The following is a 14,661-nucleotide window of genomic DNA, read 5'->3' as shown; positions in this document are numbered from 1 at the left end:
CAGTATCCGTCCGGACACGACAGTAATGAATCCAGCTTCGCCTTGAAATATCGCTCCTATGGATAATGCAAAACCCACAAAACAATAGAGCTTGCTGACGTTTATTCACCTCTCTCTTTCAAGCATGCAGGCGGGATAGGATTTGTTTTCATCGGGAAACCTTTCCTGATGACAACAAATCCTATCACGCCGGCATGCTTGAAAGCGAGAGGTGAACAAACGTCAGCAAGCTCTATTATAGAAGAAATTACCTTTTTATCCAAGCGCGTACCCATCGTTTGAATACCCCTGATGGAACGATCTCACTTTTGGGTATCTTTGGGTAAATAAATATGATACATTTGTACCTCGGTGTAGTTTGTCCGTCAGTCGAATCTGTCAAACTCGCAAGCCATCAGTCAGTCCTCGTCGTTCGTTCGTTCAGTACAGCAGCGAGAAAAAAGCAATCCAATTTCAAGCTCACACAGTGATATTTTTTTCTTACCTACGGGTTTAGGCAATCTCAGCAGAAATTCGCTTTATCAGCAAAAGTTGCTTTGGATTGATGCGAAAAAGACTCGCTTTACGCACTTTGTGATGGACACCAACAGAAATAATGCATTTTCCGAGAAGGTAAGTGGCCGATAGGTGGTTTGGTTCTAGGTGTGGTGAATAGAGTCTGATTATCGCTTTGAAAATAAATATCATTGGATATTATCAGAAATTGAGTTCATAAAATCAACAAACATTTGTGCGAGGTAGGCAAAACAATCTTCAGTTTTGTGACTAACTTTGTGTCGACATTCTTTCCGGTTTTCATTTTGTTCAGAATTATGATAGACTTATTTTAAGTTTACAACACAATGTAGTAATTTTCAACTGCGATTTTTGCAGCTGAAGGAACAAGTGAACGCCTCCATCGATAGGATCCGGAAGGCGCTGGACCTGCGGGAAAAGCTACTGCTCCGTCAGCTCTCAGTCGTAGTACAGCAGTCCCATCACGTCACATTCCAATTCGATAACATTAAATTTGTGGACGGCGGTGCGGAAGAGGATCTGATTGGAAGGATCCGAACGTTCGGCAGGTACAACATAGACAATTTCAACATCATTCTGAAGGATCCATACGAAAACGAGGATTATATACAACCGGTGGACGATCACGATTTGATGCACAAAAGCTGTCGGAGGGGAGGAGCTGGAGAGGAGGAACAGAGTAATCCGGAAAGTGAGGAGATTGTGGTGGAATTTTTCAGCAACAAGAGTCTGATCAGAGAAGGGGCAGAAATGGTTCGAGAATCGATCGTCAGCCTGGCGTTGAATGAAAGTAAGGAACTGATTGACAAATCACTGGGAGAAGTTTGCGTGGGCCAAGAGCTGGAAGAGGAATTGGAGCGAATGAAAATTGATCTAACGAACAGTCGGAATCGAGAAAAATTGCTGACCGATTCACTTTCATTACAAGGTGAAGGGCTGGGTTTGGAAACTGTTGATATTAGTAACAATAACCACGACAACGCAAACGAGGTTGAAGATGTGAGAACAGCAGAACCAGCCAGGGCTGCCAGGATACAGCATTTAATTGCGAAAGCTTCACAGACGGAACTGGACAAGGTTGGTAGGCATAGTAATAGCGTAGCGACGAGTAGCAGTTTGGCGACGAAATGTGTAAACGAGGAAAAGAGTGTAAAAAATGTCGCCACCCTGACGATGAACAACTGCGGTGGCACAATCAATCTTAAAAACGTAACAAATTTAACCATTAATACCTGTTCCGAAGCGGTTTCTCCAGCCAAACCCGTCGAACGCCCTCCAGCCCCTCTTCGTTGTCCCTCAGAAGAAGGCAGTCCGGAGTGCGGTTTCTACAAGCGTCTCATCACCGAGAACAAAATCTTGCGGCAGCACATCCTAAAGACCACTCTTTCGAATGCAGCGCCCCAGCAGGCGCCCACATACCAGACCTCCAGCAGTTCTGATTCCCCATCTACGGACACGGATGGACCATCGCCGGATGACATTCCGTCATCTACTAGCGGCAGCAGTACGGAAAAGCCACAAACCAAACGAACACCGCTGTCACCGGCCGAGCTGCGTGCCGTTCTCAATCTTCCCGCTGGGCAGGATGGCACTCTCTCTCAAGTTCTGGGAGACCTCTTCCTGCTGGCATCGCCCACTACTGCCATGGGACTGGCCGCCACCGTTGCCGAATCCAGCCAAAGCCAGGAGCATACGATGCAGATTCAGCAGTGGCTCAAGCAGATCATATCCGAAACGGAAACGGAGCCGATCCAAAACGCGGACATGATGGAGTTTAGCGGCATCAACAACTAACGGGTGGCGTTGGGAACCGGTCATCGAGGTAAGAACACACCCTCCTTGTAAACCTGTGTACTTGCTCTTAGTTTTGTTATAAGACAACATTCTTTCGTTTTTTTTTTAAGTGATGTTCAAAGTACAGTTGAGCTGTTTTATTAGTTATTAAGTAGATGAAATCTTTAAGGCTTTTTACGGCATCATCAGCATCGGCAGCCATGTTGGATATCTGGTTCGAAATTTCAAAGTGATAATTCTCTGCCAAAAAAGCGAATATTCGCATGAAAAAGTATCATCCGATATGCTCACTCGCAGTGATTACGATGATACTTTTTCTGCTGCGTTGCTGCAGAATTGACAGTTTTTTATCACTTCAAAAACGCTAGGCAAACAGTCATTGAAAAGCAAAAAGTCAATGATTCGTTTGAAAACTTGGTGATGCATCATGACACCTTAATCTCTGAAAGAATTTTTTTTCATAACAGCAGTAAAGATTGTGTATAAGTTCTACACTACAAACACATCAATAGGTGTGCTATACCAAAAACAGAAATCCTATTGTGATTGGCGTTTTTTCGAATCAGGGTTTTCATGCGTTCTAGCGTTACTTTCTCACTGAATTTATATGTTTAAAACTGTCTCAAAATTCAAATTTTAAAAACTTCTGGTGTCCGGAAGCTGCTCGAAATCGTTACAAAAATGAGTACATTGATGTGGCGTTGTCCAAAATCAAACATAAAGCACACCGCCATCAGCGGTCAACAGTTTGTTTTTTTTCTTTTTCAATTTCTCAAAAACATGTAGTATATAATACGTAAATAACATTTTGCGCTTCCATTTTGAACTGCTCGAGAAACTGACCATGTTATGTTGACTTAATTTCGCATAATTGTTGAAAATTTTAAAACATATTTTAAAAACGTTCCCGTGGCAGCCCATAGGCTTCTTTAGCGGTGTTAACAATATTTAATTTTTGAACTTGAATTCTAAACTAATTCATAATCAATCAGCTTTCATACACGTGTGGATGAATATTTCACAGCACGCAAATTATTAAAACATATTTGTTTCAAATTTTCAATAATTATGACAACATAACACAAGTAGTTTGCAAAATGTTCATTTGGACTTCTCCAGGCATCATGGAACTCAACCCGCGCCACGAGATCGCCTTTGCAAACTTAATACCCAAGTAACCAGTAAGCCGTAAAAATTGGCATCAAGTCGGTTCTATAGTCGATAATAGAACAGGGCTAACAGAGCTAGAAGAAATTATATTCTCCAATAGAGCTGCTTCAAAGACACATTTGGCGAATTATTCGGTTGATATACGGCCAACTCTAATCTTTCGTTCCGAGTCTCTGACAAGAAATCTGTCAAAACTGGGACAAGGAAAAAATAAAAAAAATAAGTTTTTCTCCTGTCCTTTTCATGCGTCTTACGTGTTTCACTTCAATTGATTTTTTTTTGCTGCTCGATCCAGATTCAAGTTAAGGACTCGAGGGTTCCTTTTCAAAACACGGTTCTCGTCATGCTTGCCATCTGCTCCACGAGTATATACCATGGTATTGGCTCGCAAAATACCATATTTAAACTAAACCAAAGTTGAATGTTGAAGCTTCAAGTAGGAACAGTTGCACTCGAAAGGTCGATAATAGCAAAGAAATTAAATCAAAAACAGCCAATCGTTGGTATTGGAGGAAGAGAGAATCAAGGTGGCATGCATTATGCATTGGTACAGTTTCAGAAACATTAAGGGAATCTCTCCGGGAATCCATGACGATACCAGAAAAATAAAAATGACCGGGAAACTCCTATAGCTGTTAGTTAGAAGTTGGAAACATATATCGCCTGTAATGCAGGAAACACCCACGGCACTTCAGCTCCTTCCAGTTCAGCTTCAGATCGCTGGCGGCTCGTTATACTTGAGGCAGATATCATGCAGGAGAAAATCCTCGCTGAAACACCTGGTCATTTAATCAATTTGATGCTGCAACCAGCTAGCAACATAATTTTCGCTGAGTTTTACTCCCATCTTTCGTCTTTAGTTTTGTTTGGTTCAGAATCTGTTTTGATTGACATAAATGTCATGCACGACAAGCCGTCCAACAGCACTGACAGTCGTCTTATTTGACTTATAGGCACAGGGCCTGCAAGCCCTACAATATTACGATATATGCCTATATACGGCCTACTTTACTGCTCATGGTTTGCAGGGCCTATAAGCATTTGAAAACCTTGTGCAGAGCTTATTGATACTGAAAAGCTGCTAGATGGCCTTTCAAGTGTTTACAACAGTGCTCAGTGGTTACCTGGGTACAATCGATGCACGACAAACTAGAAGTACATACTCTGATTATTGTATAAAAAGAGCTAATTGATAGCTGTCGTTAAGCATGCTTGAGGATTTTCTAGTGATGGTAAACATTAAATTAAAAAAAAAACTGTCATTTGCAGAACTCTGTACGCTGCCATAAAGCGCTAGCGCGAATGTGTATTACAAGTTTTTGATTAAAAAAACAATTTCCGTACGCGTTGTTGGACGTTGATGTTGGTGTTTTATAGCATAGGTTGTATTGTCGCGCTTATCTTTTATTAGAGTCCTGCGGCGGTCGTACGCTCGCAAGGCATACCGCCGCATGACAGTCGCAAGGCAAAACAAAAGAAAAAGTGTTCCCGCTAAAAACAATAGCACGTGGGTTTCGCGAAGTGACAGATGTTTTTGAATGTATTTGTGACGAACGGCAAGAGTAGCTCAGTGGAATGAGTATTCTTGCTGTCAAACCCCATATGGTGGAATTATATAATTTTAAATCTGGTTACGCTGTTATGATTAGTGACTGTCGCGCTAATATCAGAAGCCAGAGGCAGATAATCGCCATATTCTGATTTTTCTTGAGAGGCATAATAAAACATCCGTGCATGTTTGTGTGGGACTGATTTGGCAAAGAAATACAATAGGTCACTGCATAAAATTCTTTCCTTCTCTTTCACTCTTAAAGAAATTTAGAAAACAACAAGGCCAAGAAACGTCAAACCCCCATACAAAATCAAAACAGTGCAGTGCCCAATACAAAGAAATACAAATACAATACAGTAAGGACCCGATTTTGTCAGCCCCATTTTGCGATTCTCGTTATCTTACAGTCAAACTTTAACCAATGCATCCCTGTTTATCATCAAACTACAGCTAATCTGCCCTTTAGAGGGATAAAAAGTTGGAAAAATTGTATAAGTTTTCGAGGAGAGCAAAACATGTGTTCCGAAAGGGGACTGACAAAATCGGGTCATTTATGTACCCGGGTTTATGATGAATACAAATTTCCAAGGTGTTACTTTCGGATTAAAAAAAACACTTTGCTGGTTAATCTAAACTGGAACTGCACCACTCAATTTATTTTTCTCTCCTGGTGACAAGGAGAATACATTTTACTAAGGTGGCGCAGATAAACATTGCAAACCACTGGTTGTCTCTTCCATTCTTCTGGTGTTCTTATGGAACTGAAATAGTGACGTCACTATTTCAGTTCCATAAGAACACCAGAAGAATGGAAGAGACAACCAGTGGTTTGCAATGTTTATCTGCGCCACCTTAGTAAAATGTATTCTCCTTGTCCTGGTGACTGTGTGATATATGTTTGACAATAAGGCAATCCATGACGACTTTTTGCGATGGGGGTGACCTGAGACGAGACTCGCGAAGACGGTCTTCTTTTTCTCCACTTTGTTATTTTTTCTTCTTCCTATCTGTGTTGACATTATGTTTTGGGCTGGTGGTTCAAACACGTACGTGACCGCATCACCTCACATGCAGTGTGACTGAATCCCATTCACGCACAAAATCATGTTGAGGTGAAATTTTGCATCGCCAACAATCGCCAAGCCAAGTAATCATTGGAATATTTGGTTTTCAATTTATTTTTGACAGTACACAGGAGAAGAAAATGCTGCTCGGAGTGAATTTTGGCTTCAGAATTTATCTCGGATAGCAATACTTTCCTCGTTTTAGGTAACGTAATCAAACGGGCTACAACTGACAGCTCAGTTGAGCTACACTTGACGTTGCTTTTTTTCCTCTTCGCGAGTCTCGTCTCAGATGAGCATATCTCAGTCAGAGAAAATAGGTAGAGAAGCGAAGAGTGTGAAGCCAAAAATACCTTATCGAACCGTCAAACTGGTATCCTATCGAGCAAAATCAACAAACCTTGACGATTACCGCATAAGTGAAGATAAGTATTGCAATCATTTGAAACATATTTTTACCAAAGTTTTTAAATATCATGAATAACAGTATAAATAACATTGATTCCTTGAATTAATGAAAATTGTTCCATTTTGGAACATCAGTTTGATAATGCCTAGTTAATAAAACAACAGTATAAATAGTTTTCAAATGCGGTATGCGAGATAGGCACTACCTTCGATGGGTGGATTAATCTGCTTTGCTGCAGTTGCCAGCATCCGAGCGATGAAATCAAAACAGAAAAAGTGTTGCCGTTCTGGCGGCTGTTCACTCTTCGCTTCTCTACCTATTTTCTCTGATCTCAGTATGTTTAGAGTCTTATCCCTCAATATGTCAACCGACAATTGAAATGCACGCACAGATTTTGACTTTTACTGCGAGCACTGTAATCAAAACTCCTATGAGAGTGAGCAGGACAACACCAAAACACAGCTCGCAGTAAAAGTAAAAGAACACACGAATTTTGCCAGCATACACACACAGGCTAATTGCCCACCCGGGGTATCTGTGGATACATGTGATTACATGTGAATACTTCGATAGTTCGGATAAGAATGAATGTTGATTCCAACAAATCTTACTTGCTAAGTTACATGGATTTTGGGATCGATCAGATATGTAGTAGTAGTACACACTTACACTTACAGTATCTAGAGAGAGAGAGAGAGAAGGATAGAGTTGCGCTGTTCCAGGCAGTTAGTAGTGGTGAGTGTTTGTCGTTAATAGCAATCAGATGGGTAAAGTAAAATAGAATGCATAATGCTGACTGTTACATTACAGTTCGTTCGCATTTGTATTCTCACGCCACGTGTTGGCTTATGAAATGTATTGACCTGTAAAACACATCTTACTCAGCCTTTCATGGATGGAGTTCAAATTCAGTTCTCGGAAGAAGTTAAACATCTCGGTATAGCTTTAGACTAAAGACTGAACTGGAATACTCATCTAAATAAGGTAATAACTAAGGGTACTTATGCCCTTTGGGTCTGCAATAAGGCCTTGGGGAAAACCTGGGTACTGCGACCAAACATGTCAAACTGGATCTACGCAGCAATAGTCCGGCCAAAAGTTACATATGCTTCACTTGTATGGTGACCTACGTAAACTTTTTGGTAGTCATCATCTTCGATAATTAAATGGTGACATGTTCTGCCTTCTGGGGAAAGGTTCGGATGATTTAGTCTGCCACGATTGCCGTTGTAACTAAGAATGTTGGCGCGGTAACTACGGATGGTTACCCTAAGCGAAGTGACAGAACTTGTAAACAATAGGTGGATTGCATAAGCGGTCAAGCAATTGAATTGCTCGCTGAAATTTAGTAGTATTTTAATTGAATTGAGTTAATCTAGAAGATTTAGCCGCAAATAGTGAGTGGAAAGAAGCACTGTGAATTGTGAGAACATATTATATTATGGAATAATTTGAATTATTAATGAATAAACCTATTTATAGTTTAAGCTGATCCTCATATACGCTGTGTTTGATCTGCTCTAAAAAAGCTGTGCTACGATTGAATCGCCACCACCACAACAAAGAATGAATGATTTATTTCTACTTCTTAACTCAATCGATGTGGTGTGTCACACGCCTTTTTGCTGCGTGTGCAACTTATAGTTTATCGCACTCTACCGCAATGTGTTTATGCTACCATGCATAAACACGGTCGTTCGAGTTGACTCTATAAACACACAGGCGTAGTCAGGGTGTATCCACCACACGTCCTCTTTATAATTTTTTAAATTTTAGCCTATAGTGTAAAATTTAAAACAATACAGTTATTATTATTTTGAATATCATATTAATCTAATGCAAGATAGTTTATAAAGTATAACAATAATGTGTAAGTCCTATAATAGTGAATAAGACTGATATCATAATGTTTTGATAAAAATGTTTTATACAATATCCACCACACGTCTCTTTTATTCCACTTTTCTTTACTTCATTTAACTACGGTATTGCAATTCAACCCTCGATACTTCGTATCTTGGGCGCCACCTTCTCAAGGTGAACGTATCGCTCTACAATAGTTTGTAATGAAATAATTTAGTACGTTGTGGTTCATAAGATTTAATTGTTTGGATTCATAGTTTAATTAGTTGTAATAAATGGTTTCGTTCTATCTTTATGTATGATATCTAACCTATTTTTGATTCTTACCTCAACATTTTGACCTCTATCTGTTAGAACGGGATAGGGTCCATCGTATATGCTATTTAGTTTTGGTTTTGCTTCGTTTTTTATTAGTATCAGTTGACCTGGTAAATATGTCATTGGTTTCAATTTAGTATTGAGCTTCATGATTCTGTTTTCTTTGGCGTCAATTAACCGTTGTTGAATTTCTCGTTGTGTGATTTGAATTTTGTATTTCAATGATTTAGCATAATCTTCCAAATTGTATATCGGCGTTTGGGTTTCGTAATCTTTTAAATTTGATGGCAATTTACAGTTTTTACCAAATACTAGTTCAAAAGGAGTTTTTTCTGTTTCCAGATGAACAGTTGTATTGTAGGCGAATTGATAGAATTTAATCCAAGATGACCAGTTACCTGGTTGTCTTGCTGCATAAATTCTCAAAAAGTTTCCTAGACTCTTATGCGAGTTCTCCAACGCTCCAATCGATTGATGATGATAAGCCGTAGAATTCAATTTTTTGATTTGCAACAGTTCACAAATATGTTGAAAAAGTTCAGACATAAATTCTGTTCCTCTGTCAGTTGCAATCTCATCCGGTACTCCATAATTTAGCAGAACATTTTCAACAAAAGCTTTCGCGACAACTTCCGTTGATTTGTTCCTTATCGGAGTTGCTGTTATGAATTTGGTTAATTCACATTGTGTCGTTAAGATATATATATAACCTTCATTACTAGGCAATAACGGTCCAACAAGATCTAGATAAATCTTGCTGAATGCACTGTTTGCCGTTGTGGTAATGATCTGAGGTATGTTTCTTGGTTTGATGTGTTTGTTCTTTTGACAAGCTTCACATGACTTGATGAAATTTGTTACATCGTTTGTCATACTTGACCAAAAATAGCGTCTTTGTATGTTTTTTAGTGTTTTCTTGATACCCGCATGTCCTGCTGTTGGCAGTACATGGAAATCATTAATGATGAGATGTTGTTCAGTTTTGTTTTCAATGTGCTTCACTTTTGAATCTATCATTCTCATTATTGGCATGCCTTTATTCATATTATTGGTATATACCATGTTATAAAATTGTTTTCCATGATCCGTATTTTTTATTACGAGCTCGTTTATGTTTTTGTTTTTGCACATATTTCGCAGCATTACTACTATCCGCCGTAACTGGACTAGAGTCTTAGCTGGTTGAAAGATTAATTGATTGTTTAACATACAAAACTTTACTTCAGGAATTTTATTTTTCTCATCGAAAGTTAATTCGACGGACTTCCCATATGATGGTTGCTGGCCAGGCGACTCATCATTGAAATCCTTATTTTTATTTGCTTTCCTTGCTGTGCTTCGGGTAGTAATAAGTATATCTTGTTCTATTTTGTTGTTTAATTCTTGTAAGTCTTTGATCGTAATTCGAGACAATGCATCTGCTAAAACGTTACTTTTGCCTGGAATATAATTAATTGTAAAATCATACTCTTCAAGTGCCAATCTAAATTTGGTTAATCTACTTGAAGGCTCCTTCATTGAAAAAAGATAAACCAATGGTCTATGATCTGTTTCTAAATCAAACTTTCTACCAAACAAGTAAGGTCTGAAATGTTTGATCGACCAAACCACAGCCAGAAGTTCCTTTTCAATTGTTCCGTAATTCATTTCAGATTTGTTTAGGGCTCTGGATGCAAATGCTACCGGTCTACCATTCTGGTTTGATAACACTGCTCCTAAAGCATATCCTGACGCATCTGTTTGCAATTTAAATGTTTACTTAAAATATGGGTAATCCAGTACAGGTGGGTTTATGAATTTCGTTTTCAAGGTTTCAAAAGCTTGCTGACATTCTGCTGACCACTCGAATGGTATTCCTTTTCTTGTTAAATGATTTAGTGGAATGCAAATTTTAGAAAAATCTTGTATATGCTTGCGATAGTAATTTGCGAACGCTACAAAACGTTTTACTTCATCGGCCGTCGTTGGTACAGGCCAATTGTTAACGCTCTCTATTTTTGAAGGATCTGGACGTACTCCTTCTTCCGAAATAAAATGTCCTAGATATATTAATTCTTGCTGCAGAAAGTTACATTTTCCTGGATTCAATTTTAAATTGACTCCTCTCAACCTTTCAAAAATGGCAATCAAATTTTTATTATGTTCTTCTAGACTTTTCCCAAAAACAATAATATCGTCTAGATAAACTAAACACTTTTCCATGCACAATCCCGACATTGCGACTGTCATTAATCGTGAAAAAGTTGCTGGGCTTATTTTGAGGCCCATGGGTAGCCTAGTCATTTGAAATTGTCCTGAGGCTGTTGAAAAAGCTGTTATAGGTCTGCTTTTGGGGTCTATTTCGCATTGATAATATCCTTGCGAGAGATCTAAGTGCGTGAAGTACTTAGCTCCCGCTAAAGAGTCTATAATTTCCTCAATATTCCCTAATTCAAACCTATCATCTTGGAGTGCATTGTTTACCTTTCGGTAGTCTATAACCATTCTCCACTTTTTTCTATCATTACACGATTTTTTGGGTACAAGAAGCATTGGACTGTTCCATTCAGAACGAGCTTCCTCTATTATACCGTTTTTTGTCATCTCCTTAATTTGTCTTTCAATTTCTGATTTTTGCGAATGTGGTAACCGATACGGTTTAGTGTACACAGGTTTTGTATTATCTTTGACATTAATCGAAGGTGTCAAAATTTTTGTAACGGTTAACTTGTCATTTTCAAGGCAAAAGATATCATTGTATTTTAAACATATCTTTTTAATAGATTCTTTTTCATTTCCAGATAAATGGTTTAATTTGAGTTCCCTTAATAATTGTTGTGTTCTGTTTGGGATTTCTTTACAATCATTTAGTTGGACTATATCGTAATTGTCCAGTTTCTCCATTTTTGGTTTGATTTCATTTAGAAAAACTGTCTTTTTTGAAACGTTCAAAATTTTTACGGGAATTTTTCCATCTTTTGGATCAACAATCGTATTGGCAATAAATACATGTGGTTTTATTTGTTGGCTCAAAAGAACACGAGGTTCCTTTACATTTACGGTTATGAGTGTCGTAAGTTCGGTTCTTGCTGGAACGCATATTAATGAAACTTGGGGTTCATTAAAAGGTATTTCTATTTTTCCCTGGTTTGAATTTGCGATGAATATTTGTCTCCCGAAATGTAAGGTTACTCCAGCGTTCAACGCCGACACGAACGACCCAGCAAATATCCGACCCACCAGCAATCGATGATGAAACTATTTGTATACTAAGCCGGAGCCAAATAGCAGCGCGGCAGGCGATACCCCGAGACCTTCCTGAATTCGACGGAGCACTGGAAGATTGGCCGCTTTTTTACGCTACGTTTAATTCGTCTACACAAATGTGTGGGTTAACGAACGAGGAGAACATGCTCAGACTGCGAAAATGTTTAAAAGGAAAAGCATTAGAGGCAGTTAGATCTGAGTTGCTTCATCCGTCGAACGTGGCGGATATTTTGTCAACCCTAAAGATGTTATATGGCCGTCCAGAGGCAATCGTCCAATCCATCGTTAGGAAAATTGAAAACCTCCCTCCTCCGAACACGGAAAATCTTGAAACCGTTGTCAACTTTGCGCTGACGGTGAAAAATATGATTTCAACAATCCGAGCTTGCGAGGTCACTGATTTTATCTTCAACGCATCTCTTCGGTACGAGTTAGTTGAGCGTTTGCCGTCCTCTTTGAAGTTAGACTGGGCCAGATTCTCGCGTAACTCCCCAGCCCGAATCTTGCTGACTTTAGCGCATGGCTATATTCCGTAGCAGAAGATGCGAGCACGGTGATGGCGTCATGTCACGAACAAAAAAATCGTGGCAAAAAAGACGGATTCCTGAATTACCATTCCGAATCGGACTCATCGACTGAGACTCCTATCCAACCAAACTTGGGAACAACAGTTAAACCTGCTTGTATTCAGTGCTTGGTATGTAGGGGAAAATGTATAGCCGTGACCAAGTGTGCTCGATTCGAAGAATTCAGCGTAGATTCTAGGTGGGCCACAGTAAAAGAGTGCAAACTATGCCGTCAGTGTCTGCGAAAGCACAATGGATCGTGTAAATACCAAACGAGATGTGGTGTAAACGGTTGCACCTTTTTGCATCACCCTTTACTCCACAAATCGGAGAACCAAACTGGCGATCAATCTTCAACGGAACTGGAGAAAACCCCATCGAGCTGCAACGTCCATCAAGGGCAGTCGGATGTATTGTTTCGCATCGTTCCGGTGAAACTTTACGGACCAGAGAAGACAGTGGGCACCTTTGCATTCATCGACGACGGCTCCGAGTTGACTCTCATTGAGCAAAGCTTAGCCGACGAGCTCGGTATCGATGGCCCCACGAAACCGTTATGCTTGAATTGGACAGGAGGAATGTGTAAGGTAGATAATCAATCAAAGCTAGTGAGCTTACAAATATCCGGAGTAAAAAGTTCCCACAAGTACGACCTGATGGAGATCAACACTATAGCTTCTCTACAAATTCGTCCGCAAACCTTGTTGCCATCCGAGCTGCAAACCAAATTCCCATATTTAGCTGGTCTTCCACTTCAAGAATATCGGGACGTTACTCCACGAATTCTACTCGGCCTGGATTATGCTAATCTTGGATATGGAGTGAAGAGTCGAGAAGGAGCACGTAACGAGCCGATTGCTATAAAAACCCGTATAGGCTGGATGGCATACGGAAATTGCACTGGAAGTAGAGCTAGCGCCGGTTCTGTGAACTGCCACAGCATTCAAAGCAACAAAAATGAGTTAAAGAAACCGCATCTTTCTCAGAAATCAGGTCACATGGCGACCATACACCAAGAGCGTCTCGGTAAACCAGAGCTGCGCGTAAACCACATAGAGACTGCCGCAACAACAACGCGTCGGAAGGTATCACTAGAGAGTTTGAAGCTGGCGTGAAGACGAATACGGCTCTGGAGGATCCTTCGCGCATTCCGGGGGGAGTGTTAGGAGCGCCACGATAACAACTCTTATAGTGATACCCTTAATAGCCTCTGCACCAGTGTGCGTCACATTCGCGGCTACAGAGATGGGCAGAGATCGAACAATAACAGCATCTAGCTGAACACAAATCGGTTACCGATAACATAGTGTCCAATACACCAAATTCGCAGCAACAAAGTGTTGCAAATATAAATAAATAAGCAAGTTACTACATAGTGAACTCTACAATTAAGTTAGTGACGATCTAGATTAGCTCGCTAATGCAAACTTAAACAGGGCATCGTAAACATAGGCTAAACCGTCGTTTACGGCCTACGATTGGTAAGAAAAACCAAATATAATATCAAATTAAAAATAACTTAGTGAACTATTGACCACACAGGATGAAATTTAGTGGTGAACAAGGCAGCAACGATTAAATAGTTGCGCGAAAGGCTGCGGCAAGATCACTAAAAGTATATAATCACTTATGGTATGAATTTCATTGAATTAATCATGTAAACTGTATTATTTTTTAGGAATTTTATAATTGTATTCACGTCGCAATAAATTATTGAATTGGGATCTTGCCTTCTTTACACCGCCCCGCAACATCCATACTTTTTTAAAAAATCAGTACCAAGTAACGCAGGTACATTTGGGGGAAGACCCTTAACAACATACAATTTTGCTGTAAAAATTGCATTTTCGTAACACAGGCGTGCATTAATACTTCCTAGGGCGTAAGTTGTTCCGTTTATTCCACGAATTCTGATTGTATCATTTTCATCAATAACCGTTCTCGGTGGAACAAGTTGTGCTGTAATAATGGAACAGCTAGCTCCACTATCCAAGATAAATGGAATTTGTTGGTCTTTGATATAAAAATTTATTGATGGTAGTCGTTTTCCTGAGTTACTCACGAAAAAAATCAATGACGTTTGCTACGTCATCTTCCGGAGGTTCTGGTCTTGGTTGAGGCACAGGGATTGCTACGTTTGCATGTCCCTGCCTTCCTCTATTG

General features: G+C 39.7%; 1 protein-coding gene across 1 annotated transcript in view; it reads left to right on the top strand.

Moving 5' to 3' along the window:
* The first annotated feature begins 510 nt into the window (after positions 1-510).
* Positions 511-14,661, top strand: part of LOC109423789 (uncharacterized) — a 136,207-nt gene continuing 122,056 nt past the window's right edge. Inside the window, exons 1-2 of the mRNA XM_019698815.3 lie at positions 511-612; positions 874-2,338. Coding sequence (XP_019554360.2) covers positions 577-612; positions 874-2,310 — 1,473 coding nt within the window. The 5' untranslated portion in view covers positions 511-576 and the 3' untranslated portion in view covers positions 2,311-2,338. The remainder of the gene's footprint in view (positions 613-873; positions 2,339-14,661) is intronic.

This window comes from Aedes albopictus, chromosome 2 (genome assembly GCF_035046485.1).
Source record: "Aedes albopictus strain Foshan chromosome 2, AalbF5, whole genome shotgun sequence".
Taxonomy (NCBI): Eukaryota; Metazoa; Arthropoda; class Insecta; order Diptera; family Culicidae; genus Aedes; species Aedes albopictus.
This window is presented reverse-complemented; position numbering and strand designations above follow the sequence as displayed.